The sequence below is a fragment of the Anopheles gambiae genome, chromosome 3, assembly GCF_943734735.2.
Source record: "Anopheles gambiae chromosome 3, idAnoGambNW_F1_1, whole genome shotgun sequence".
NCBI lineage: Eukaryota > Metazoa > Arthropoda > Insecta > Diptera > Culicidae > Anopheles > Anopheles gambiae.
Window position 1 is genome coordinate 36,385,400 of NC_064602.1, and position 24,591 is coordinate 36,409,990.

Here is a 24,591-nt window from a genome sequence, read left to right on the forward strand (position 1 = left end):
AGTATTTTTAAAATACTATATTTTTTACTACAAATTTGCATATTACTGAGGTTTGATTTTTTCAAATTATTATAATGTATTTTAACAGTGAAATTTTCTTGGTATAGATTTCTGCTCATACGCGAGCAATTTCAATAGAAAAAATGTCAAGACAACATAATAATTCTCAAATAATTCTCAACCATTATTATGACTTCATATTTAATGCTTCATTGCCGTCTCAAGAACATGTCCATAGCAATATGCTGTAATTTTGATAGTTTATTTGCGCCTCACCTCTTAAAGGTCGCCTCTTAAAGGTCTAGAAATGGTTTTAACTAGTAGTCTTAACAGAGTTCTGTAGGTGGGCCCTTTCAGTCTTAAGTGAGTTTTATTATTGTCTTATTAGGTCATACACGACATTCTGAGAAAAAAGGAAGACTTAATGGAATAACCGTAGCAACATCGTTAAAACTATGATAAGGTTTAAAATGTGCTTTGGGTGTAGGCGCTATACAAGAGCCTTCCCATGGAAGATACAGAATTATAGCGTATTTTTCTCAACTTAAAGCGTTTAAAAAACGTTTTGTACTGCCCACGATGTGTTCATCACTCTATCTGTGTATAATTGAGATGATGAGATGGTGTTCGTTCTCCTTCGTTTTAAGACACCTAATACAAATAAGATGGCTTGCCAATCCATTTGGGATGAACGCTGGTTCAACATTCAATCTACTTAATGCACTTCTCCAATCCAGAATCCATCTCAAAATGGCACCAAGCATCTCTAATCGCTTTCGATATTTCCCGCGTACTGGCCATCGTCGCGCCCATTTAGCCTTTTCCACACGGCGTGCCAACGAGCTGTCCTAAAATCAAATTAAACTCCCTTGATTACATTTTAGTGCCGCCCAGCGAGACACAGTGGACAGGCGGCAAAGTGTGCCGCGGTGGTGTCATATCCTGCTAATAGAAAAGTTTAATCCCATTTCCAATTGCTACCATGAGCAACCCGCTTTCTCGCTCTCACACACCCATTATCGTTTTCACTTTTCACAACAGGTAAAAACCGTGTCGATGCCGTTAATCTCATGGTGCACGTGCTCAACTCCATCATTATGCTAATTGATCTAACCATCGTTGGACACCCGATCAAGCTAAACCATGCGTACTGGACGACCGGTATCGGGGTGGCCTACACGCTTTTCTCCATCGTCTACTACCTGGCGGGCGGAACGGACAGGTAAGGACAAGTCCCTTCACCTCCTTCTAGATGCGCGATGTTTTCGGTAATGTAGGGGAAAAAATATATATCTCGTAGAAGCGCATCTACGCTCACATATCGTACAATTTGTGGTGGATTAATTAGGCTGTCAATTGCGCTGGTGGCTGGCCGCATTCGGCGCGCTCCTCTCCAGGGAGCTAAACAGTGTTGTTGCTGCCACTCGCACAAAATGAACTGCTTTGAACGGGTGTGTATGTGTGTGAATAAATAATGGCATCAAGCGCGAGGGGGCAACTACACGGCGCCTATGCCTATGCTGAGAAAGAATGCGCGAAAATGTCGATGTACGTACACCAGTAGCAGCACCAGCAGTAGCAGTGCATTAATATTTGAGCAAAGTTTAGCGCTTGTTTCGCAAACTTTACCTATCCCGTGCTGGAGCAGAAGGTATATTGCCATCTGAAGGAGATTAGCAAGGTGGGGTTACACAGTGGTAAGAAGCTCTGTGCACTTCCAGCCATCTTTACGAGATGAGGTGAACGAATGACGCCGAAAGGCCATTTGTTTGCCGCTCCGGAAGATGAAGAGCAAAATTAATCAAGCTTCCATTATTCCCAAGGTGGTGATAATTGTTTGCAGCCGATACAGTGCTTTTGCTGTTAGAACTTTGGTTCGAAAAGGTATGGCCAGAAAATGAGCTTTTCTGGTTGTATCGTCAAAAAAGATTAGTTTGTGAGTTAATAGAAAAATTGTTGTTTAATTCCGTCCATATTTATATCGGTAAATAATTGTATTGGGGATAGTTTACTACTTTTGAACCAAAGTTAAAATAAAAGGCTTTTTAAAATAATATTTTACCTTGTCAGAACGGCAAAAATATCAAAAATAACAAAATGACACGATACAACACAACCATTGCATACCTTCAGGCGCAAAAGGTATGCAAACAGGCGCTGACGGAAACGAACGAAAAAATTAACAATTAATTGCAAATAAACGATTCTAATTTCAACTCTGTTCTTAATCTTCTTCTCTTCTTCATCCTCCCCCCTTCTCTCTCTCTCTTCGCAGACACAATGATACCAACATCTACAAAATGCTCGACTGGACCAAGCCGGGCAAATCGATCGTGATCTGCGCGCTCGGCATCTTCGCCGTGTTTCTGATGCACTTCCTCTGCTACTGCCTGTACTGTCTGCGGGTGTGGCTGTACGCGCGCGTCTGCGTCCAGGGCAACAACAGCAAGTCGAGCAGCAACGAGAAGATCACCTCGATTACGCGCACCCTCTCCTCGATGGAGGAAGCGCAGCGGGAAAACTTCCTCAACCCGACCGCGGTCGTCGATCTGAAGTGAGCAGGCTGAGTGGTGGATGGGGGGGAGGGGAGAGGGAAGCAATGAGTTGTCCAATGCACGAAAGCACAAGCTACTGCTGCGCTTCTTATCGTTAATCCCACTCCCCCATTTCCTTCCTGTGTCCATTTTATCGTCCATTTCCTGGTTTTCCACCTTCCAGTATTCCTTATACATCCTCAGTAGTGTGCGCTTAGGCAAAAGAATAGCTCATAATTACCATGTTGGTACTCGCATAAAACGTATGTAAATTTTCATTTCGCTCTCTCTCTCTCTCTCTCTCTCTCTCTCTCTCTCTCTCTCTCTCTGTGTCTCTTTCTCTCTCTCTCTCTCTCTCTTTCTCTCCTCTTCATCACGCATATTTCTCACGCTGCTTTCCCGTCATCAATCGCCCAGAGAATCGCGCCATGACGGACGTGGTCCCCCGCGCCAGGTGGCCTCACTGCGCTAGTGCACTTTCTGCTCGACCAACTGCTCCCACACATGCACTGACACACCCACAAACACAGAGTTAACAGCGATCCGATCGGTTGGAAGTGCGGGCTAGGATGGCGCAGCCCGCGGGCGACAACAGCATGGTGTGGTGTTTGTGTACCGGGGGATTGTTTTCTTTTTTTTCGGTTTGAAGTGTGTGTGTGTGCTTCACGATTATGTTTTTGGGCGGAGGATGATGGATGCATCCGTTTGTTCCGCGCTCGCACCGATTTTAATCCGACAAGTTGTATAGTTGCCATAACCAAAACAAAAAAAAACAAGGGGATCGTCAGCGAGAGCCGGCCGTGCAAAAAAGGGGGGCATATCTGTTTCTTTCGGTGGCCGCAGCAGCAGCAGCAGTATTAGCCAAAGCACCGAAAATGTTTCGACATTCCAGTATGGGCGGAGGAGGGTAGGGACATTCCTCACATTCACACTCTCCCTCTTTCTCTCTCTCTCTCCGGCTCTGACTGTTTGGCTCTCTATCGTCGCGGCTTAGAGGTACGCACGAATTCCAAGGCGTATGGTAAGCAGATTTCAATACTCGCATTTACAGTATTTTTCAGCATTTTTCAGTTGGTTTGTAAGTTTAGGTAGTGAATTTATTAAATGATCCCTTCAAGAAACAAAACCAGTCCGTTGTCGTTCAGTTAAAGGTTTTTGTTTGAGTAGTCAGAAAGGGGAGAGGGAGTGAATGAACTGCATTCCCCGAAATAAAAAGAAAGCAATGGCAAAAGTATGTTCGTTCCTATATTTCACCTAAGCAAATTGCCACTCGACAGGAAGTAATGTTCGTTCCTCCCCTCCCCCCATACCACCACCCCCTTCCATTCTAGCTGCTTCACTGTCTCGCTCTCTCTCACACACACGCTCTCCAGAGTATATTCCTCCCGTCCTAGATTTCCGTCGGGTTCGTTCCACAGTAGTAGTATCTCTCTCTCTCTCTCTCTCTCTTTCCCGTAATCGTATTATAAAAATCAAACACACCTCCAAACAAAAGGAAAAAAGAAGAAGAAAGTGAAAAAACATGCAAAAAAAGCGGAGAACAAACAAAAAAACAAACCAGTAAAGTATAACAGTGAAAACCAAAATCAAAACAAAACAAAAACAAAAAATCACCGATTGAGCGCCTACCGCTCAATCAACCACTGACATCACTCACGAAATGTTAGATCTAGCGTATAAAGTTACTATTTGCTCACAACACAACAACAACAACAACACTGTTTTTCCTGTGTCTCCCAGCGATGGACGGTGGCGATGGATGCACAGGATACACAAACAAATAAAAATAGCATCAAATATAAGAAGAAGAAACAAACAAAAACAACACAACACAACACACATACACAGCAAATTAAAACAATACAACTGTTGGATCCGTAAGAATGCGTCTTTAAAGTACAGTCGTTGATTCTAGAAATATATTTGAAGACATAACAAAACAGTATCATAGCAAAGAAACAGCAGCAAACAAACAAACAAACCAAAAGAAGAAGAAAAGATGAGGAAAGAAAAAGAAAACACATTTAGATTTGTTTGGTGGCAGCGTTTGAGAGTGCAAAGCAGAGGAAGCAATGGAAGTTGATAAGTAGAGTAGAAAACAATGATGTGTGGTATGCGCGTTATTTAGTCTCTGGCAAGGTTGAACAAAAAAAAACATCCAAAAACATTGGTGATATATTCTCAGCTGTTAGCAAAACTGGATAGATGGAGAGAGCGCCGGAGAGAGCATGTGGCCCCATTCCCGCGTGTGTGTGTGTGTGTGTGTGTTTGTGTGTGAGCGTAGATTTTAGCAATAAAAATATTGAAGTTTGGTGTTGTCACACACACACACACACACGCACAACATGGGCCAAGATTGGAAGAATCTTCGTCCATGGGATGGCGGGAAAAGGAAAGACAAGCAGTAAAAGGAAGGGGGAAAACACAGATTTGCTAATGTGTACCGCTAGAGGAAGCATTTTATTGAGATATAAATATTGAAACAGACAAGCAAGTTCGCGGAAGGAAGAGTGTGCCGGGTAGGGAGGGGGACGTGATTGAGGAAGAAGAAGAAACAACAAAGTCAAACTAGGCAAAGAAAACCAAAAAAGACAACAAAAAAAAAAAAACATTCCATTTATAAGTTGATTGGTTTGTTTAGAGTGAAGTGAATGCAAAATATATAAAAATCATGTTCGAAACGGTGTTGGATGTTGGAATCTAATGCAGTGCAGTTGAGAAAGGGAAGTGTTTATTGTGATCGTATGATATTTTAAAAGTAAAGGTAAGTTATTTAAGGTTTTGAAGGTTTTACTTCATTGATCTATTTTATTTGTTATCTTTCACAGAACCGAACAAAAATATTCCTGAAAATTGCACTGTGTCAGTGAGTCAGTTTTAAATGTATCTTCCATATAAAGTACAGCAATAATATTTTAATTTGGCCGTTTTGAAGAAACGCTATAAACTCCTTCCTTTACTTAAGAATACCAATCAAGAAGTGTTGATTAACATTTTATGTTTCTTTTAATGCTTTGCGTCGAACGAGCACGCATGCAATGTTGAATGCAATAAAGCTCTCTAACCTCTCGGGGTGATTAATTTTCATAAGACCATAGGCAGGGGTTTTCAGTTCAAGTAGATATTGAAATTTCTCAAAATATACAACTGCTAGAACAAAGTTTTCAGTTCAAGTAAATATTAAAATATCTCAAAATATACAACTGTTTAATTAACAAAGTTTAATTTTTCATATTTTTTCAATCCACAAATATTTAGGATGCCATTTTTCTGAAAAGCAGCATGATTTGTATCAAGATCTATTAAGGAGAACAGGTCGATGCAAAGCCCGTTGCTAGGTTGGAATTTTCTGCTCGCTTTTTACAGTTTTATAAAAAAGTGTTTACAAACAAACGGCGAATAGTTAACGCAGAAAAGTGGACGAATCTACTATTAGGAAGATTATATTGGTTAAATTTCTTGCGGTCAATCACCTCTGGAGAATAAAGGAGAAGCAATTGCAGTTTACTCTGTATTCAGAAACATTGATAACCTTTTTCATTGTTTGCAATTCCGTGACCACGAATCACAACCGTTTGCAACGGTCCTGCTGGAAGAACGAAAAGTTTAACAGGCATAAAACAGCACAGTACATGTTCCAACTCAAGAAGTCCTATTTACTTTCAATTAAACACTGAGAGTAAAATGAAACATCCAATCAGCACACACTGGTACAATATGCATACCGTCCTTTGCTTATAACCCAGGGACGAATGATGCAGGGTTTCCCACGATTTATTGGTCAGTTACGATGATTTTTTGGTGCGTTCCCACGTTTTTTTGATAGTATCCCATAGATGTTTGGTTCGTTTCCATAATTTATTGGCATTCAATTAGATATCAGTACAATTGGACCAAAAAATACTGGGAAACGGCCAAAAAATCGTGGGAACGCACCAAAAAAATTTGGGAACCATCAAAAATTTATGGGAACAAACCAATAAATCGTGGAAAACCCTGTAAATGACAACCTTGGATTGTATCAGCCATGTAATATTCTAATTGGATTCTAATTCTTATAATATTCTAAAAGCAAATGAGTGCAAAATGCTGAACAAAAATCTCATTCACTCCTTTCTTCTTCTTCTTCTTAGCAACGTCCATCGCTAAACATAAACAATGTTCAATTTAACTGTCAAAATTTTCCCATGGCTTTCTGTCAATTTACTCTAAACGCATCGACCTGTTCTCTTTCAAAGACCTTGATTTGTATTCTCCATGTAAAGTATTTTTCTACACCACGAACCCTGCATCAAAGAAAGCTTGGTAGGAACCCTCATTTTTTGCATTATTATCATTATTCTTCTTATTTCCAGAGTTTCTTTAATACTGTTCATCTTGCTCTCAACATCATGTCTAAGTAAATTAAACTCCAAAACTACCCAAAAATTAAATTCTTTCGCTCAAAATGTCACCCCGAATGTGTACTGGCAAGCCTAACGCATGAGCTTTCTGCCTGCTCTCCCCCACCATAGAACAACCGGGTGCGCTTGAACCGAGTCCGTCAAATTCCATTTTGATCGAAGGCAACTTTCAGCCAGTCCGACACGCACCGCTCCATCGCTTGCCAGTTGCGATCGACCAACGGCTTCGGACGCTTCTCGTCGACCAGGCACGCTTGCCGCACACGCATGTTGGCTGCCCACCAAGTCGAGAAAACAGCGCGACACAATCCACGCGTACGGCAAACGGCAGCGGAACGTGAAAGCATCGAAACAAGTGCAGCGTGTAGTAGGTTACACTTACCAGCGTTGTGTCGTGTTGTGGCACACCAGCGTTCTTGGTAAGAGGTCCATCTCCCCTTCTTTGGGGTGGCCGACCTTGTGTGTGTGTTTTGCGCCTGCTTGGATGTCAGCAGTTACTGGAGGAGCGGTGTGCTGTGTAGGTGAGCTTTTCGTGGGTTCGTGCTAAAGCAAAGTGCTCCAATAGTGGTACAACCATACGTGTTGGTGAAGCGTTCTAAGCGCAGAAAAAGAGAAATCAGGCACAGTGAATTTTTGTTGTGTTGTGTTTGTTTTGTTTTGCAAGTGCGATATCTATTTTCTAGTTTTGATTATTCTGATTGCAATAAGGCAAGCATTATACCGGTTCGGCCGGAAGTGTTGACTGTGAGCGAGCATGTGCGATCAGCAGGTGGAACGGATCGTGATCGCATCACAGAACACATCTTTAGTCGCACTGGGCTTAGTGGTGTGTAACAATAGCTAACAAAACAAAACTAAAAAAAGCGAAACGAAAACTCTATGTGATGTGGTATTTATTTTCATATTAAACCCTGCGGCAGACTGTGTGCGTGCACAATGATAGATGAATTACTGACGTGTGGTGTAGTGGGTTCAAATACTAAATTGAAAAATAATTGTGTAAACTATCTAAGTGGTTGCTTTTACCTTGCGGACATTGTTTAAAAGCAGTTAATAAGACCGGTTTGTAATGGAGCATGTCATCTGATTATAATGTTTTTTGTTTTATTCAAAAAATTGTATGTACGTCAACCTTTGTCATGTATCTGTATGAAAATCATATATAAGCAACAACATTTTCTAATACGCTTGCAATCAATATAATTCTAATTGGAATCGCCGTCTTCCTGTGATTTAATTATTTCCATAAATGGGTAATTTTTCACACCAACTTCCCTCCCCAACACAACGCTTGCTCCGATGCATTACTAATATTATGGATGAGCGTTATGAATCAATCTATTTATTTATTTATTGTAAAAGCTTACCTTTAAGCGGCTCATTAGGCTTCGATTTTACCAAATCCCAGCCGTTTGCCGGACTGATGATATAATGGTAATGCTGTTTCATGCGCACACCCCCCCAAAACAACCACCCTTTTGCAAACCTCGGAGTCCAATTTAGACCGAGATACTAGAATTACAAGCCAGCCAGCCAGCCAGCCCCGGTCCCCGTCGTCGTCGTCTAGTCGTTACGCCAGCCAAAAGCATAATTCACACCAGACGCTTTGCCAAACATGCTTCACATGTTGGCTCTGACCACTGAAGGGGAGATGGAAGAAACAAGGGGTAACATTTTGGGGTAAAATTAAATACCAACACCACCTGGTATGTGTGTTCGTGTGTTGGATTTATGCTGTACACATACGCTGTACATACACGTTTCATTTGTCAAGCGTTCGTTTGGCGAGCGATCGAACATAGAAAGAAATGGTCGCACACGGTGTACTGAAGCCGGCGCTATTTAGGTTACGGTGCCATTAATAATCGAGCAATTGGTTGATCGACGCTGATTCGGCGATGATGTTGCCGGGCGCTGTTACTTCTCCTCAGCGCGTTTCGGTGCGCATTTTTCAATCAGTTTTTCCTGCCTGGTGCTGATGGAATTTGGCCTTGAGCTTTGGGTGAGCTTCCTCAGTTTGTGTCTGTTTTTTCCCCCGCTCGCAGCTGGCGCCTGTCTGGTTGTATGCTCCAAGCTCTCGTTCGAGGTGTTGTTCTGTAATTGCTGGGAGAGAGGAGAGACTATTAGCGGTTGTAGATAGATGATTAAGATAGTGCTGCGTTTGCTTGTGATACGGAGCTACGGAAAGGGCAAGATAACGCCGCTGGCTTTTAATTTGTAGGTTGGATTTACACCTCTCATATAGCTAGGCTATGATTAAATGATATACGTTGAAGTGTTCTAAGTGTATGAATTGAACGACATGCAAATGTGTTCAAAAATTCACCTCATTGGGGCGGTCTGGTAAAAAACAGCTCAACGTCATGAGACACTTGTACAAACACAAATCGAAATAAGCTAATAGGTACGTCTGTTTTTTCCACACTTTTTGCGCCATTATACTCCTGTCAGAATATTGATCTAGTAATACTAATACCTTCCCCTTAAAGTACATGTGAATATCCCACTATAGTCAGGCGAAAATGTAACCTTAATAGAAGGTTGCCTTTAGCATGCTCAAGGTTTTCCCAAGTAAACGAACTCATTGACCTTAACCACCATCAGCAAACGATTGCTCTATTTCCACCCTCCAAAACAATCGTCATTAAAGGACCCGAACAACAACAAAAAAACACTCAATATGTGTGTGTGTATATAGCACTGTTTTGCATAATAAATTCATTCCCATCATGGTTTCAAAAACTGTAATCCAATTTTAAGGAGACGGCAACGTGGACCACTGCCACCACGTGCTTACGGGCTTTATGCTCCCGGCCGGGTGTTGGTCCTTTCGACCCCTTTCCCAAACCACAACAAAAAAGAAAGAACTACACTACACCGTATACGTGTCATGACCGTACCACTACTACTACTACTACCACTACCACTTTCGGGTACTTACCCATTTCGGCACAGTGTTCTGTTTTCACGAATGCATTGCAACACACACGGCACGCCGCCGACGCCACCACCACAGTAACGGAAACATTATACTTTCCGGTTGGGCTCGTGCACGTTTCACATACCACGTTTCACCCACTACCCCTCTGTGGAGTGGGGCATTTTTGTGCTGATTCTGTTCTGTCCCGGTGTCCGCATGTACCGTTTCTTTTGATGTTGCGAAGGTGCTTCAAGTGGAATGTTCTTATTTGGGAGGGTGTTTGGTGTAAAATGATGCGCTTTCATTCGATGATACTCTGTAAGCGAATATTGAGTAGGAAGATAATAGTGCTGTTGGTGGAAATTAATTATTTAAGCTGTTCTTAGTTTTAAATTGAAAGCAATATTTGTATAATTTTGTAATTCAAAAGCTCATACGGAACATCAGTATTTTTCAAATGATATCAGCTTGTAATGCTTCCATGTATAGTTAAGCCTCACCGTGCCAACCGAGTGTTATAACACTATTCCAAGAATTCTATCGATTAGATAGGCAATCAATTGGTGTGACCCTCAAGCGTTTTATTGCGCTCATGCTTACTAAAGGGCCGGTTGGACATAACATCGCTTGTTGAAGTTAAATAATCTGACCTACTGAAATGGTTTACGGCCGGCCACACAAGGGTTCGACGAACCGGGCAGCAGCAACATGGCAAGCAACGCCCTTCGAAGGTTCTTTGCTGCACTCGGGTTCTTCTTTCTCCTCCCCCCTCCCCCTTTAAGGCCAGCGAGCCTTCAAACGTCTTCATTTAAGAGCAGGGCCCCTGCTGCTTACCTTGTGCTCTTTTGTAGGTCAACCGGGTTGACCGAGCGAAGCGAAGGCCAGGGAGGATGTGCCACCTGTCTCGGAATGCCATTATCAAACGCACCTCACGCCGTGTAAATTCCGGTCTGCCATCGCAAAGAATCCATCACTAAGGAAAGAACCACGAACCAACACAATGTTTTGAGGCTTCCTTTGCCCTTGGCCGGCCGCCTAGCAGACCGATTTGACCATGGCGACCGATGTGAACAGGTTTATCGGAGCGCGAACCTGCCTGCACACTCCCAAACCAAAAACCTATTAGCTGCCCTGTGCACGATGAGCACGATGAGCAAACGATTGGCGACGAGTCGACGGAGCTGGTGATGATGATGATGCAAAAACGGTCAGATTCCGGTTTTTCGACTGCCCAGTCGTCCGATCGGGCTCGTCGCTTATCGTTGCGTTGAAGTTGTTCGTTTGCTGCCGGAGATCAGGTCTGCGCGTCTGCAGAAACGTTTGACGCGTTGAGTTTGGAAGCTATCTTAAGCGTGGCTCTTTAGCGAATGTCGGGATGTGTCATTGCCAAACCTAAACCTATCTAATTTGCTTACGCGATGCAGATTGGCTCACCAAGACGCAAGATTTTATCGCACCAATCCTTGTCCCTGGGAAGCTTGAGGCGGCTTTAGTGCTATTTTTATTACGCCGCTAGAGAGTGTGCTGCTTCCTCGGCTGAAATTGAAAGCCTTTTCTTCGAACTTTTACACCATACTTTGTTATCTTCGTAGTCTCGGCTGTGAGCGTATGGTGAGTAAATTGAAGTCTTTCTTCGTAATCAATTTCACAAACGGGTACAAATGTTGTGTTATGACTGCTTTTAACTTGAACTGAAGCTAGTTCGTTCGTTCAGTTCGTGATCAAGAGAATAACAACAACGTTTGATTGTATATAACGATAACAAAACAAAATCAAGCTTCACGTGCCACCCGTGATTCGGCATGGCGTTTGCAACGGTTCGTTTGCATTATAATAACAATACTTATCGTGTCGATAATTCACCACATAAACCACCCAGCATGCATAATTCAGATAAAATGCACCCCGGGTGTAACAGTTTTTGCAAGTCTGATTTATCACAAAAGCTTTAACCGCCAGCCATAATTCCGCTGTCTGCTGATTTGCCAATAATCTGGTTTGTTTTGCTAAAATAAGTCAAAGATTAATCAGTTTGCAATAACACAGGGACGGCTTATGACAGCACTTGTCTAATCCACCACCTCAAAGGAAGTATAAATTATTCCTTTCGTTCGTTATGCTTACGAAAACACGAACGGAGTATGTTGCACAAAATAAACCCAGCGCATGCAAAAGTTCTAGAACATGCATGGCGAGCCAGATGCAATCGACAATTCCCCACTGGCTCCGGCAGCAGGTGCAACCGGATCAAGCAGTGCGTAAAAACGGTTGCCTCTCAGCATCGTTGCGCAAAACTATAAGCCAAACCACACGTAAACGCACCACCAACCGTCGGTCATTTACTTACACGTCCGTCTCGCAGGGGTAGCCCGCGTGTCTGTCGCAAACCGCCCTCTTGCGTTCTTTGCGTTTTTGCGCTGGGCCTACTACGACAGACCCTGTTTGCGGTGTTGCTTAACCTTAGCCTGCGTTACTTGGACCACGCGCTACAGAGAGCGCAGCCCAAAACAAACTCAATATTGAATTTCCCAAATACCCTGTAGGCCCCCGCCCGTTAGGAGCCTCGGATGTCTAGCAACCTAGGCCCGTAAGTATCATTTCGCGTCCGCTTTTTTTGATTGATATTGCATAGTAAAGTATGTTGTAGTATGTTTCCTACTCACTGCACTACATCCGTTGCAAAGGGCGGTATGCAGTGTGGTGCAGCGATTGCAGCCATGCTGTTGCACGATGCAACGCTGCAATGGGGTGTGGGTATTGAAGCAGGACAGGGAAGCAAAAACGAAAAAAAAAAACGAAACCTACGAAGCCACAGTAAAGCCGGCCACAATTGCACTGCCTTGTTGGGATGGAGGGCGTGGGAATCGCGCCTGCACGGGAAATTGGATTCGTGTGGGGATTTTCCAATTGTTTCGAGCGGTTCGTGATGCGTTCTAGGAAATCTAATTGGATTGGTTGGATTGAGGGGAGAAAAAATGGTTGTAGAATTGAATTTTGCTGTTTCGGAATTGAATTCGATATCTGTTTTTCAATTAAATTAAATTAAATTAATCATTTGTTTTCTTGCGTCGAATAGAGTTTAAAAATATAAAAATCTTTTTACAAATACCTGCTTCAAAGTAAAGTTATAATGTTGGATATGATTATAAACCTGTGAGTAAATTTAAAAAGGTTGTTACTACTTCGATCTCACTTTTGAATACATTTCCCGCTGAAAAATGATTAAAACTCTCACTTGAACTAAGAAAAATCAAAATTATAACCTTACTTTTGTAAATTAAATTAAATTAAAATCTTTGCAAAGCAAGCCCCCAGCTATTGCCGTCTGCCGATGTTATCTGACGACTTTTCGCTGCTGTTTTTCACCCGTATCGTTTACCTTAACCCATGTTGATCCCAGCCAACCTGACATCACATCCCATCAATCAGCTTATCACAGCTTTACACCGTCTATTTTCCCAGCGCAAACACCCGAGCTGTAGGCATTTCTAATTTAGCCTTTTAATCAAACGGGCGCATCTCGGCTTGCTGCTGCTTCCCCGAAAGGGAGCGATCAAAACAGCCGTCACAAGCCGTCTTCCCTTGCCGTCTGTGTGTGTGTATATGTGTTTTTTTTTTACATAACGCACTCATTACGCACTTTAATTTCCCGCAAGCGCATCGTTTCTCGCGTTAGGATAAAGAGCGCTGTGGCTCCTTGTTTTCTTTCTCTGTTTTTTTACGATCCTCTCTGACGATGGGAACCGTTTACCGGTGGCGCACTAAAGGTTGGATGGAAAATTCGGGTTGAAAATAATGTTGCAATTAATGGCAAGCAGTGAGCGTGCGGCCGTCTACGTGTGATGATGGGCTTTGGATTAGATTGGCGTACTTATGTAGCGAGAGCAAACAGTGGAGCGAGAGGAGCTCCTACGGTTGGGGTCGGTATTTCATCACAAGTCACAAACTACACGCACGATGCTCTAGCTTAAAGTTGCACGCATAAAGAATGGCTTTCCATAAGCCCTCCGAGACGCAGTTTCGCAGGGCAGTAAATATTCCTCCACCAGCGCGCGTAAGCCCTTTTGTTCGTGCCGGTTGTCATAATGTTGTCTGGCGCCGGAGAATGCACACGGCTAGATAGCTCTACCCCTCATGCTCTGCACCATCTTTCCATCGATAAACTGCTGGCTTGAGATGATACACCGTGGCATAATAATTTCTGCCAGGGCCGCTGCAACGTGCGGAGCTTTTGCTAGAAGCTTCCCCGGTAAGCTACGCTTAACCCGCGCCTGTACTTTAAGACTTCAACCCCAAAAGTAGCCCTAAAACAAACGGCCACTGCTTCCGCAATCGAACGAACGGCGGTGGGTAAGCGGGCACTCGTTAGATGCCCCCGCTCTCGTGGGCCATGTTGCTGGGGTTTTGGCTGTGGCTCTCCACAGTCTTCATTCTGCCTCCACGTGTGTGTGTTTGCGCTCAGTTAGGCCACAACAGTACATAAAGGGGTGAGGGTTGATGCGAATATTACTCAACCCAATTAAAGTCCTACCAGCCCACGTACAGTCTCAGCATGTGTGTGTGTGTGTGTGGGGATCGCTTTCAAAACCATGCCACATTTTGACCGCAAATGAGAGAGTATCAGTACGAACGGGAGGCTAGCATAAAGCAGCATATAAATACACTTAACAGACACGTGCAATAAACTGTCCCAACCCCGTTTTTCGTGCGGAAGGTGGAAGCCCTTTAACACACCACACTCCACCACCACCACTGGGCTCCCCTTCTGGCAGTGCGTTTTTGTTGTTTCTTCTTCAACCCACAAAACACAAGGGTTATGATATGCGAACAATTAAAAGCCATTATTAACCCCGCCGCAGACGGGTCTGTGTTCTGCCCTTCGATTTGCGTTTGCTGCTGTTGGGGTGTTTGCTCTTTCTTTTCCCTTTAACAAAAAAAAAAAACTCTCTGTGGTAATTATGTTGGTATGTTCTGCTATCAGCTCTATGTTTTTTACCCCCAGTTCCCAGTGCCTCAATCATGGAAGGGTGTGCGAACAAATAAAGCGAAAATAGCAACAACAAGAAAAAAACACACACAATTCGCCCATACTGTACGGCAACAGGGATGAGCAAACGATATATTTTAACGTGCATGCGGACACTGATGTAATGAGAATTGTGTTTTATTATCATCGGTACCATAAAATATGCTATCGTAGCAATTAAAAGTATATTTTTACGGACGAGAACGGAGGGTGTTGCGCTTTCCAATTTACGAGAAAGAGAGAGAGAGTATGTAAAAAAACAGTTAATAACTTTAACAGCCATTGCCTGTTTTTTGCAAATATTTTTCCTTTTTTTGGATGCACAAATTCTCATTAAAGTGCCTTTTTTATTGTGCTTTTATTGTGTTGCACATTTCCTGCCCTTTTTGGTCTATGTGCAATATGCTAGCAAAAGTAATTAATCACGTATAAGTTTCCTTCCATCAGAATGTGACATGTGTATGTGTGTATGGGTCTAATGACGAGTCCAACTAATTAAAACAAAAAGTGCTCTTCAAGTGCTCTTACGCCGCTAATCACTCACAGAGACAACCGCAGGCCACAACAAAACAAGCTCCTTGACAGATGTGCTGCTGATTTACCCTTTGATGGCCGCGTCACCTGTTGCAAACTGATTCTCAGAGAGACGCCGAGGAGTCACCAAATCCTTGACACTCAACACATGAAGAGCCTTCGCCAATGACGAGTTCGGTTGGGTTGGCATCAAAACCCAAGCGTGTGAGGATGGGTTTGTAAATGAATCACCTCGCCACCGGGCGAAGGTTGAGCCAAGCTCTTCCTTGTATCTTTCCATCGAAATCCGTGTGTCTGTGTGTATGCATGCGGAAATTGGATGCGATATTAACCAGCTTCAGCTAGGCTTCTCATGTAAAGCGTCAAGAGTGAGCAAATTGTTTCTTTTCACTTCTAGAATGCGTAGTACAGAAATGGGGCCGGCGAACCGGTGTTTTAGACAAATTAAAGTAATAACAGGGTAACAGTTGCACGGTACAGGTGTGTGGAGCTTGTTGGAAAATTCAGATATGGAGCAGACGAAAGTGGAATGACGCTTGGATGTGGTAGGAAGTGAAATAAGGTATGGTTGAAGGTAATTAGGCAGTCGAGAGTACTGAAAATCTTAATTGCAGGCTGAGTAATGCTCTGCTAGAGTTACGTCCCATTTTGAGAGCATTCAACAGAAGCTTGGAACCAGGTTATGTTCTGGCAAGAACTTTTTTGCGAAATTATGCGTTAATTTAGGCTTTACTTTATTCTTCTTCAACATTTTCTGAGTGACTTTATTATATCTCGAGAGATATTACCCAATCCCGTTGCATTACTAATATCCTTGATGTATTCAAAGATGTTCTAGAACACAATAACGCACTCTAATCTACTCACACTCAGCTCTGTAATCTATTTATTTGCGGACAGAGCTCACTCTGAGACACACTCCAGCAAGCCCGACATACGTCATCAGTAAATAAAAACCCGTCATATCGCCCCGTATTCTGGCGGCTATACCGAACCGATCAATTTACTCAATTTACACAAAAAGCCGGAACAATCACTCACCACCACAAATAGCGAACAGTGTAATCCACCGCAAACGATTCCCCGCATACCATAAGGCAGACGAGTGAGGTTATTAACACGCATCGATAAGCGAACATCGAATCATAGAGAAAGACCCCCGCGGCTGCCATAATCCTTTCGCCTATCGACAATGATATTGATTGTATTGGGTGTTTTGTTATTTTTTTCTTTTTTGCCTGTCACACACACACGCACAGCAATAGCTCTAATGACACTCATTTGTTATCTCTTTAATAAGAATCGATACACTGTAATTAGAGAAGTGTGCGAGTGGGCCCGAATGCGTCTGATAATGACCGTTTGCCTAGCCAAGACACTTAGTTGAGTTGGTTCGGTTCGTGGTAGTTCACATTCGTACGTCTCGGTGTTGTCACCTGTACTGTGCTTTCTCGTTATCTCACACACGCTCTCTTCTAATATCTCTCCAGTGTGACTGATTAGTGTTGCTGCAGAATCTGAGCCGGAAGAGTGTGCCGCCTGAGCAAACATTAGAAAAGCAAACTCAGTACAAACAAGCAAAGCGCAAAGATGACGGGCAAGTTCGTTGCCTCGTGCAAGGAAGAGCTGGAGGTCCGAAACTGTGGTTTCGCCCATCTACCGGCGGAAGAGTTTGTCAAATCGCAGGTAAGACAGAGGGACCCATAAAATAGGTGATGCTGCAACTGAAAATCCGCTCCTGTTTCCGTTCTTCATATTCGCAGTGGCAAACCAGAACCAAGTCAATATTCTTCCTGTTGTACCGGTTGGCGCTGGCCATCTTCTTTACCGGCGTGGTCATCAACTCGGTCGTGGTCGCCGTGGAACGGGGCGAGTTTAGCAAATACTTCATCTATCTTACCCACTGGGGCATACTGCTGTGCATGGGCACGACCATCATGGGTGCGATCCTGGTGATGGTCTGGCACTTCCATCCGGAGTATTCAGGTAAGCCGTCCAAAAAAAAAAAAAAAACAAAAAAAACATTCCCGTTAACGCAGCGGCAAGAGTGCAAGAATGGTCCAGAAAAGAATAGTGCGTACAGTTAGCCCGGGTTCGTAAATGCGTTTAGTAAACAGCGCGACGGTAAACAGCAACCGTGTGACAGATCTACTTCGGAGTGGGGCACTTAAAACCGCACTCAAGGACGAAGCTATTTGTCGAAGCCAAAGACACCCAGCAAACAGGAAGTGCACGTAGAGATTCTTTCTGCATATTTGCGGGTTAGTGTTATGTGGCCAAGCAACAACAAAAAAGGACACACAACATTTAAAAAAAAGCGAGACGTAAACTGACATTTCGAAGGTGTGAAACAGATGTAAAGTTTTTGTTACGTTTCGGGAGGCTTCATTTGTGTTTGTGAATAATTCATCACTTCGTAACAGGTTATTACACTTATAGCCGAAAACGACGCTTGCAACAGATAGCTTGACTGCAGTTTTTTAGTGAAATTTCCCAAACATCCAAAATTGCTTAAGCAGCCAATTTTGGCATGCTAAAGATCGCTGCTTGCATTCACCTTTTGCAGTAGATAAACAGCATCAATGTTCCAGGTGGTCCTTCTAAATAGTGCCTAAGCAGCTTCCGTATGTCAGGGTGCCGGGGATTATTGTTCTTTGTGTTTTATTTTCAGGCAAGCGTCATCATTGAAATAAACAATACGATTTGTGTTGTTTGTATGTATATTTTAAATCCTTAATATTCATAAATTACACGTAATGGATCACAATTTACTGTACAATCACAATCACTTCCCTCAAAATCCCTTCTTCAAGGAACTAATCTAACTTGTGCAGCAGCACTGAGACGATTGACGGCACCAGTCTTTGACACTTTGACAAGAGTCACCTCGTACCGATGTCATGCATTAAAAAGATATAAAGTTCCACCAAGTTCGGCACACCTTCTTCTTAACAAGCCTTCAAGTTATATCATGGACCGTACATATCAGGCTAAGCAGCCGCAAGGTTCCATAGAGTACCGAGTGGTAGTTAAAAAGCGCCATAGTTCCGCAAAGTACTTCTTATCTCTTAATCAACCACAAAGTACGACATAGGAACGATTTTTTGTTGAACAGCCTCAAATCAGCTATCGAGTTCGAACTGGTTATTTGGGTTTGCTCTATAAAACTAGAAAAATCGGTCATTCTAATTTTGTGGTACTTTTTCCGGATAAATCTAGCCGTTTGTGTGAAAATGCCATTCTACTATGGCATGTCTAAATACTGCCATCACAGAATAAAACTTATTTTGGACAAAAATTGCGTTTGTTTTGTACCACACTGTAGTGGTGCAACAACAAAAGCTGGATCAAAACAAACCCTCAAACAGCTTTGAGTTCGCTTTTGAAATTCATATTTTAACATAATTTATCGTCTGTGCAGCTACTTTCTCCGGAAGCATTGGGCATGTCTTTTTTTTGTGTGTGCCAATTTTATCTGCTAATCCCCGTGCGGGTAATATGCCAAAATATGTGAGCATGTATCGTTAACCTTTTTAAAATCCCATCCAAGCAATGCAGCGATGTGTGGAGAAGGTTAAGGGGTAAAGCTTTTTGCAGTTCAGAGACCCAAGGCACTAATTGATTGATACACCGAGGCGGGGAGTTGTGCTTTTGTTTTTCTTGTTGCTTCAAACCGGTCTACCTGGAGCATGAGAGCTTTTCGGTGGTTTTTTCCCTTTTCTTCGAAACTTCCCACTACCGCGAAAGCATTTCGTTTTTGTCGTATTTCTCCTCCCAATCTCCCCACCCGCTTTTACTTGGAACGAAGATGTTGATCGATGTCGGCGACAGTGCTTTCAAGTTCAAGTTCAAGGGTTGGAGACAAGGGGCTGTACGCCCGTAAGGCCACCGCCTGCCTTGAACTGTGTGCGGCCGTGACGGAAGCGGCATAACAACAAAAGCGGCTTTATCGGTTGGGTGGAGTTGTTTTAGACGAGCGATTGAGCCATTACTATACAACCATGTCACGTAAAGTTGTACGGGGAAGTTTCTGTTTTTATTGTTTTTTTTTGGATCAGGTCGGTCGTTACTTCGCTCGGGGGATGAAATGGTGCTTCCGAACATATTCTGATCGAAGTACAATTAAGCTCATCCGCATCCGCCAGTGTAATGACACTGCGCGATTGTAAGCAATAATAATCGACCCCGAACCGGGACAGCGTGAGTGTGTCCGATTCGGGTCTTGTATCCGGGTGATGGACGCGTTTGTCATAGGGCGGAAGCGCTCGTGCGGTTCGAGTAATGGCCATTAGAACGCGCATGATGATCAATAGCTACATAAATGCTGGCGAGGTGATTAGACGCTTCCGGCATAAGTAAGGGGCTATAAGTAGGGAGGTTTGATCGATCAATTGACTCCCAATTTCAAAGGGTGTGGTGTGGTATGTATCGTTTTACTATTGAATATTTAATGCCAATAACCTAGATACACAAGGCTTTGTTGGAGGGTCACTTCCAAGTAAGAACTCAGCTTACATCTCTTCATCTCTTTTCAAACTTGCCAACTAATGAACATGCCAAAATGTAGGGGAAGATAGGTAAAGACGGACACCTTAAGGAAAATGCTAAAAATCTATGAATATATAAATACAACGACCATGAAAATATGCATACATTATCTAAAACATTGAACTTTGAACTTTGCGTTTTGAAATATTCGGGTAAGACGGACACCTGATATGGGAAAGATGGACACCATGAAGGGTAAGATGGACACCTTTAGAAAACGTAGGAAATTGAAGAGTTTTACAGTATTTAAACATATCCTATTGCTTCCACGTCCTGGTACGTTTATAAACCAATTCTTGGCCTATTGCAACGACGATTCATTCAGCCGTGAATTTAGGAATTGTAAGCACCGTTTCTAACATATCATTGAATGCAGCATCTAAAGCATTATTGAAATATTGCGCACTAACTGCTGACGTTGCTCCAGCTTACAGAACAACAGTCTAGAACTTCCTTTAAGGAAATTACTCCGCGAAAAGACCACGACCCCAGTATTTTTTGAGGGACTTGATAATAGTTTAATCCATTTTCCACCATGTCAAAATTCAACATTTGATATCTGTAATCCCATAGAATTTCTCACCTATTCCTGAACAATGTCGTATCAATGCCTCATCTTTTTATTGCTTAAAGTTGTCCAAGTCGTGAAATCCAATATTTTCGTGAAACGCCTCATCAGCGTCGAGCGAGTAATATCATAACGCATGACTGCTATTTTGACCGATGTTTCATTTTCTCACTTTTTTATTACTTTTTCTAGTTGCGTGATGGTTTATATATTCGAAATACTCTAATTTAAGGTGTTTGAAGAAATATATTCATCACCAATTGATATGAGAAGCAAAATAACTCAACAAATTCGGTGTCTATCATTCCCTACGACAAAGTGTCCGTCTTTCTCGCTTTGGTGTCAGGATGTTTAAATAAGCAGAAAACATTTTTTTTTTTTTCATTTCTTTCATTCTCATTCCTTCGTCAGTTTTTTGCTTAATAATCATGACAAATCGTTGTGATAAAACTTCCGAAAATATAAACAATGCAAGTTACAGAGCTTAAGATCCGCAGTAATCAAATTAGATCCACAAAAGTGCGCACGATTGAAAATGTGTTTTGTTCGTTAATTTAACCAATTTTGTATATAAAACACGAAAAATGTTCTCAAATGTGTTGTTTTGCCTTCAGCTACATTGTTGAATTACTCGAAAATTACCGTTGTCATGCATTTATGAGAAGTGTCCATCTTACCCGCAGTGTCCGTCTTTACCTACCTTCCCCTATCAAATTCATTTTTCAATATTCACAGCACTCCTCTGGTTTTATGCAACAATAATGTGCCCACTTTTGCACGCCAAAAACTGCTCTTAAAATTATGCTCTCCGTGTGAATGATAATGGTGCCAATTTCGTACAGACACACACACACACTCATTCAAATCACGTCCAATCGCTTATCATTTGCGTGTATTTCATTTATAGCAAATAAAACAAAAACCTGTGCAAACCGAGCAGAAAAGCAGCGACAGTGGGAACAGAAGTGAACAAGACAAGATATCTCCATTTGCAAAAAATGGAAAGAAAAGCAAGTGGCAGCGAAGAAACAAAAGATGCGGCATAAAGATGAGGACACCGCATTCGATTGCAGCATGATAATGATCGTGATGGTCCTCCAGTGTTTCACAGCTAGCTAGAGCAGACATTTTATTGCAATCGAAACAGAAAAAAAGGATAAAGCAACAAAAGTAGAACATATTGCAAATTGATACAAGGAGACATTCTTTTCACCTCGGTTAAACCACTTGGTTGGCGTTAATTTGTTCAAACATATTTCCTGTGGTGTACCTTTTTTCCTTTCAATACAAATCCACACTATATGGGTAGGCAATTTAATTGTGCGCGATTCAAGTACGCAAAACCCCAAAGAAACCGTGCCCAAAAGCGGATCCGCCAATCCGCCAAATGGCCTCAATTCGCTGTACTCGCTGCTTCCTTCTGAATGCATAATTGCTTTATTGATGGTTTCTTCCTTTCCTCTGCTCTCGCCGGGCTGCCTTTAATATTGCCTCAATGTCATTGGCAAAAATCGAGCTTCTACCGTTACTTCTGGCCGTGTCATGCCGGCCTCGGCCTGGTCGGAAGAGTTCGGTCCCAAAGCTCCAAACCATTCGAAAACGGACTCCCGCACTGATTGGCCATTGCCGTCACGTTCTCTTTTTTTGTGTGCGTTTTTAAAGCCTTTTTGTTATTGAAAAAAGGACAAAGCTAATAACATTACACTTATCATACGTTTGCATTTGCGTAAATGAAGGAAGATTGCATGCGGAGAACAGGAATAATGATTCGAGTTTTTTCCCTATTTATTCCTATATTATTTTTTGCAGTACACTATACCAACGCGCACTGTAAGCTGTACAATTGCACACTTGTTTTCGTACATTTTTGTGCTCTATTTTTAAGCTTCCATCGCTGCAGAAGTTGCAAATGATGCTGTTTTACCAGGGGGGAAAGGTGGTTGTACAGTCGCAGTCCAATCCCCTTCTCCACACGGAATAGTAATTTCCGGCACAATTATTCCACCCTCCACAAACTCCTTCTGTATGTAGATGTTGCTTTTTTTGGGGAGGTTGGTTTAAACATAATAACACTTCCATTTCAATGTCACTAACGGGGTTGATTTTATTGTGGTCCCATCTTGTTTGATGCACGTTTCGGAGACAAACGCCTCATTTGGTAGGCTTCTTCTTTGTTAAGAATGTGAGAAATTGTTGTGAGTTTTTGTGTTTACTTTTTCACTGTCAAGCGCTTTTCGCCACTGCCCCAAAACACACCACACCACAGTGATTTCCATTTTTCAAAGCACAAATGAACCTTCCCAAGGGCAAGCGGCGCTAGGAGTGAACGCACTACGCGCTTTTAAAGACCTTGGTTGGTTGGGTTTAAAGTAGTGTATGGCACTTACTTTCCTTTTTTGCTGACATTAAACGCACGGAGAAGAACAGCACGGAAGCAAGAGTGGAAAAGGGGTTTTTTGTTCACCCGATAGCACTTAAATGTGATAAAATAGTACGGGAGTGGGCGCAAAAAACGTGACGGGAGCAATTAAGGATCATGTTCGATCGAATGGCATCTATAAACGCAACACAGTTGGTTATACTTTAACATTGAAAGGGTACACAATTCTGCTAAATTAAATTTAATAAAAAAGGAATAGGGGAAGTTAGGTAAAGAGGGACAAGTTAAGGAAAATAGTAAAAATCTGGGGATGTATAAATGCAACGACTATGAAAATGTTCATACATTATCTTTATCAGAAAGTATGTTGAATGTTTTAAGTATGTTTTATCAGAAAGTATGTTGAATGTTTTAAGTTTCTATCGCTTTTTATGTATTTTTATTGAAATAAAAACATGTTAACATGTTGGATACCTGATATGAGAAAGATGGACACCATGAAAGGTAAGATGGACACCTATAGAAAACGTTGGAAATCCAACAATTTTATATTACTTTAACAAATTCTATTGCTTACCACGTCCTGGCACGTTCATAAACCAATTCTTGACCAATTGCAACTACGGTTCGTCCAGCCGTTAATTTAGGAATTGTAAGCGCCATTACACCTTAAAGAATGCAGAATCTAAAGCATTACTGAAATATACGGCATTAACAGCTGACGTTGCAGCAGCTTACAGAACAACAGTCTACCACTTCCCTTTTTGGAAAGTACTACGCGAAAAGTTCGTGACCGTAGCATTTTTGAGGAAATTGTGAAGCCACTTTTTTCACTGAAGATTGAACTTTTTGATATTCGTAAACCCATCGAATCTCTCATATATTTTTGAACGATGTCTTATGAATGCCTTCTATAACAGGTTGACTGATAAGTCCCCGGTCTGACACATAGATGGCGCCGCTAGTATTAAATGCATATTATTTTTGTATAGTACCAACCTTCAAATGATTCGTGTCAAAATTTGACGTCTGTATGTCAATTAGTTTGTGAGACAGAGCGTCTTTTGTCAAGCAACTTTTGTTATTTTGTTGTTCCACCAAGACAACGCACCGTGCCACAAGTCATTGAGAACGATGGCAAAAATTCATGAATTGGGCTTCGAATTGCTTCCCCACCCACCGTATTCTCCAGATCTGGCCCCCAGCGACTTTTTCTTGTTCTCAGACCTCAAAGGGATGCTCGCAGGGAAAAAAATTGGCTGCAATGAAGAGGTGGTAGCCGAAACTAAGGCCTATTTTGAGGCAAAACCGAAGGAGTACTACCAAAATGGTATCAAAAAATTGGAAGGTCGTTATAATCGTTGTATCGCTCTTGAAGGGAACTATGTTGAATAATAAAAACGAATTTTGGCAAAAAAAATTGTTTTTCTTTGTTAGATCGGGGACTTATCAGCCAACCTGTTATTAATTATAGTGGTCCACATCGTGACAAGATATTGGATTTCTTGAAGCGCCTCATTTGCGTCGAGCGAATCATCAAGGATATTTATATCTTATAAATACCTTTTCTAAGGTATTTGACGAAATATATTCATCGCCAATTGATATAAGAAGTAAAATAAATCAACAAATTCGGTGTCCATCTTTCCCTACAACATAGTGTTCGTCTTTCTCGCTT

The 24,591-nt window shown here is 42.2% G+C and overlaps 2 protein-coding genes and 1 long non-coding RNA gene across 13 annotated transcripts in view; 2 read left to right on the forward strand and 1 right to left on the reverse strand.

Annotated features, from left to right (window-relative positions):
• Window positions 1–5,215, forward strand: part of LOC1278944 (protein rolling stone) — a 65,690-nt gene extending 60,475 nt beyond the window's left edge. For all 8 annotated transcript variants that reach the window (XM_061653156.1, XM_061653158.1, XM_061653160.1 and 5 more), the window contains 3 exons: window positions 1,042–1,222; window positions 2,276–2,554; window positions 2,952–5,215. In XM_061653156.1, coding sequence (XP_061509140.1) covers window positions 1,042–1,222; window positions 2,276–2,554; window positions 2,952–3,006 — 515 coding nt within the window. In that variant the 3' untranslated portion in view covers window positions 3,007–5,215. The remainder of the gene's footprint in view (window positions 1–1,041; window positions 1,223–2,275; window positions 2,555–2,951) is intronic.
• LOC1278948 (protein rolling stone) overlaps window positions 1–24,591 on the forward strand; it is a 135,050-nt gene that overhangs the window by 105,480 nt on the left and 4,979 nt on the right. Inside the window, exons 1-3 of one of the 4 annotated variants that reach the window (XM_061653161.1) lie at window positions 7,127–7,458; window positions 16,908–17,103; window positions 17,181–17,403. In XM_061653161.1, the coding sequence (XP_061509145.1) occupies window positions 17,008–17,103; window positions 17,181–17,403 (319 nt within the window). In that variant the 5' untranslated portion in view covers window positions 7,127–7,458; window positions 16,908–17,007. Of the gene's footprint in view, window positions 1–7,126; window positions 7,459–16,697; window positions 16,834–16,907; window positions 17,104–17,180; window positions 17,404–24,591 lie in introns of those variants that run through there. The other 3 variants (XM_061653163.1, XM_061653162.1, XM_061653165.1) reach the window with 3 other exon arrangements.
• LOC133392683 (uncharacterized) lies at window positions 8,024–16,646 on the reverse strand. Its single transcript, XR_009765746.1, has 3 exons — window positions 16,459–16,646; window positions 9,879–10,173; window positions 8,024–9,040 (listed from the first exon to the last, which is right to left on the reverse strand). It is a non-coding gene; the product is annotated as an uncharacterized LOC133392683 (long non-coding RNA).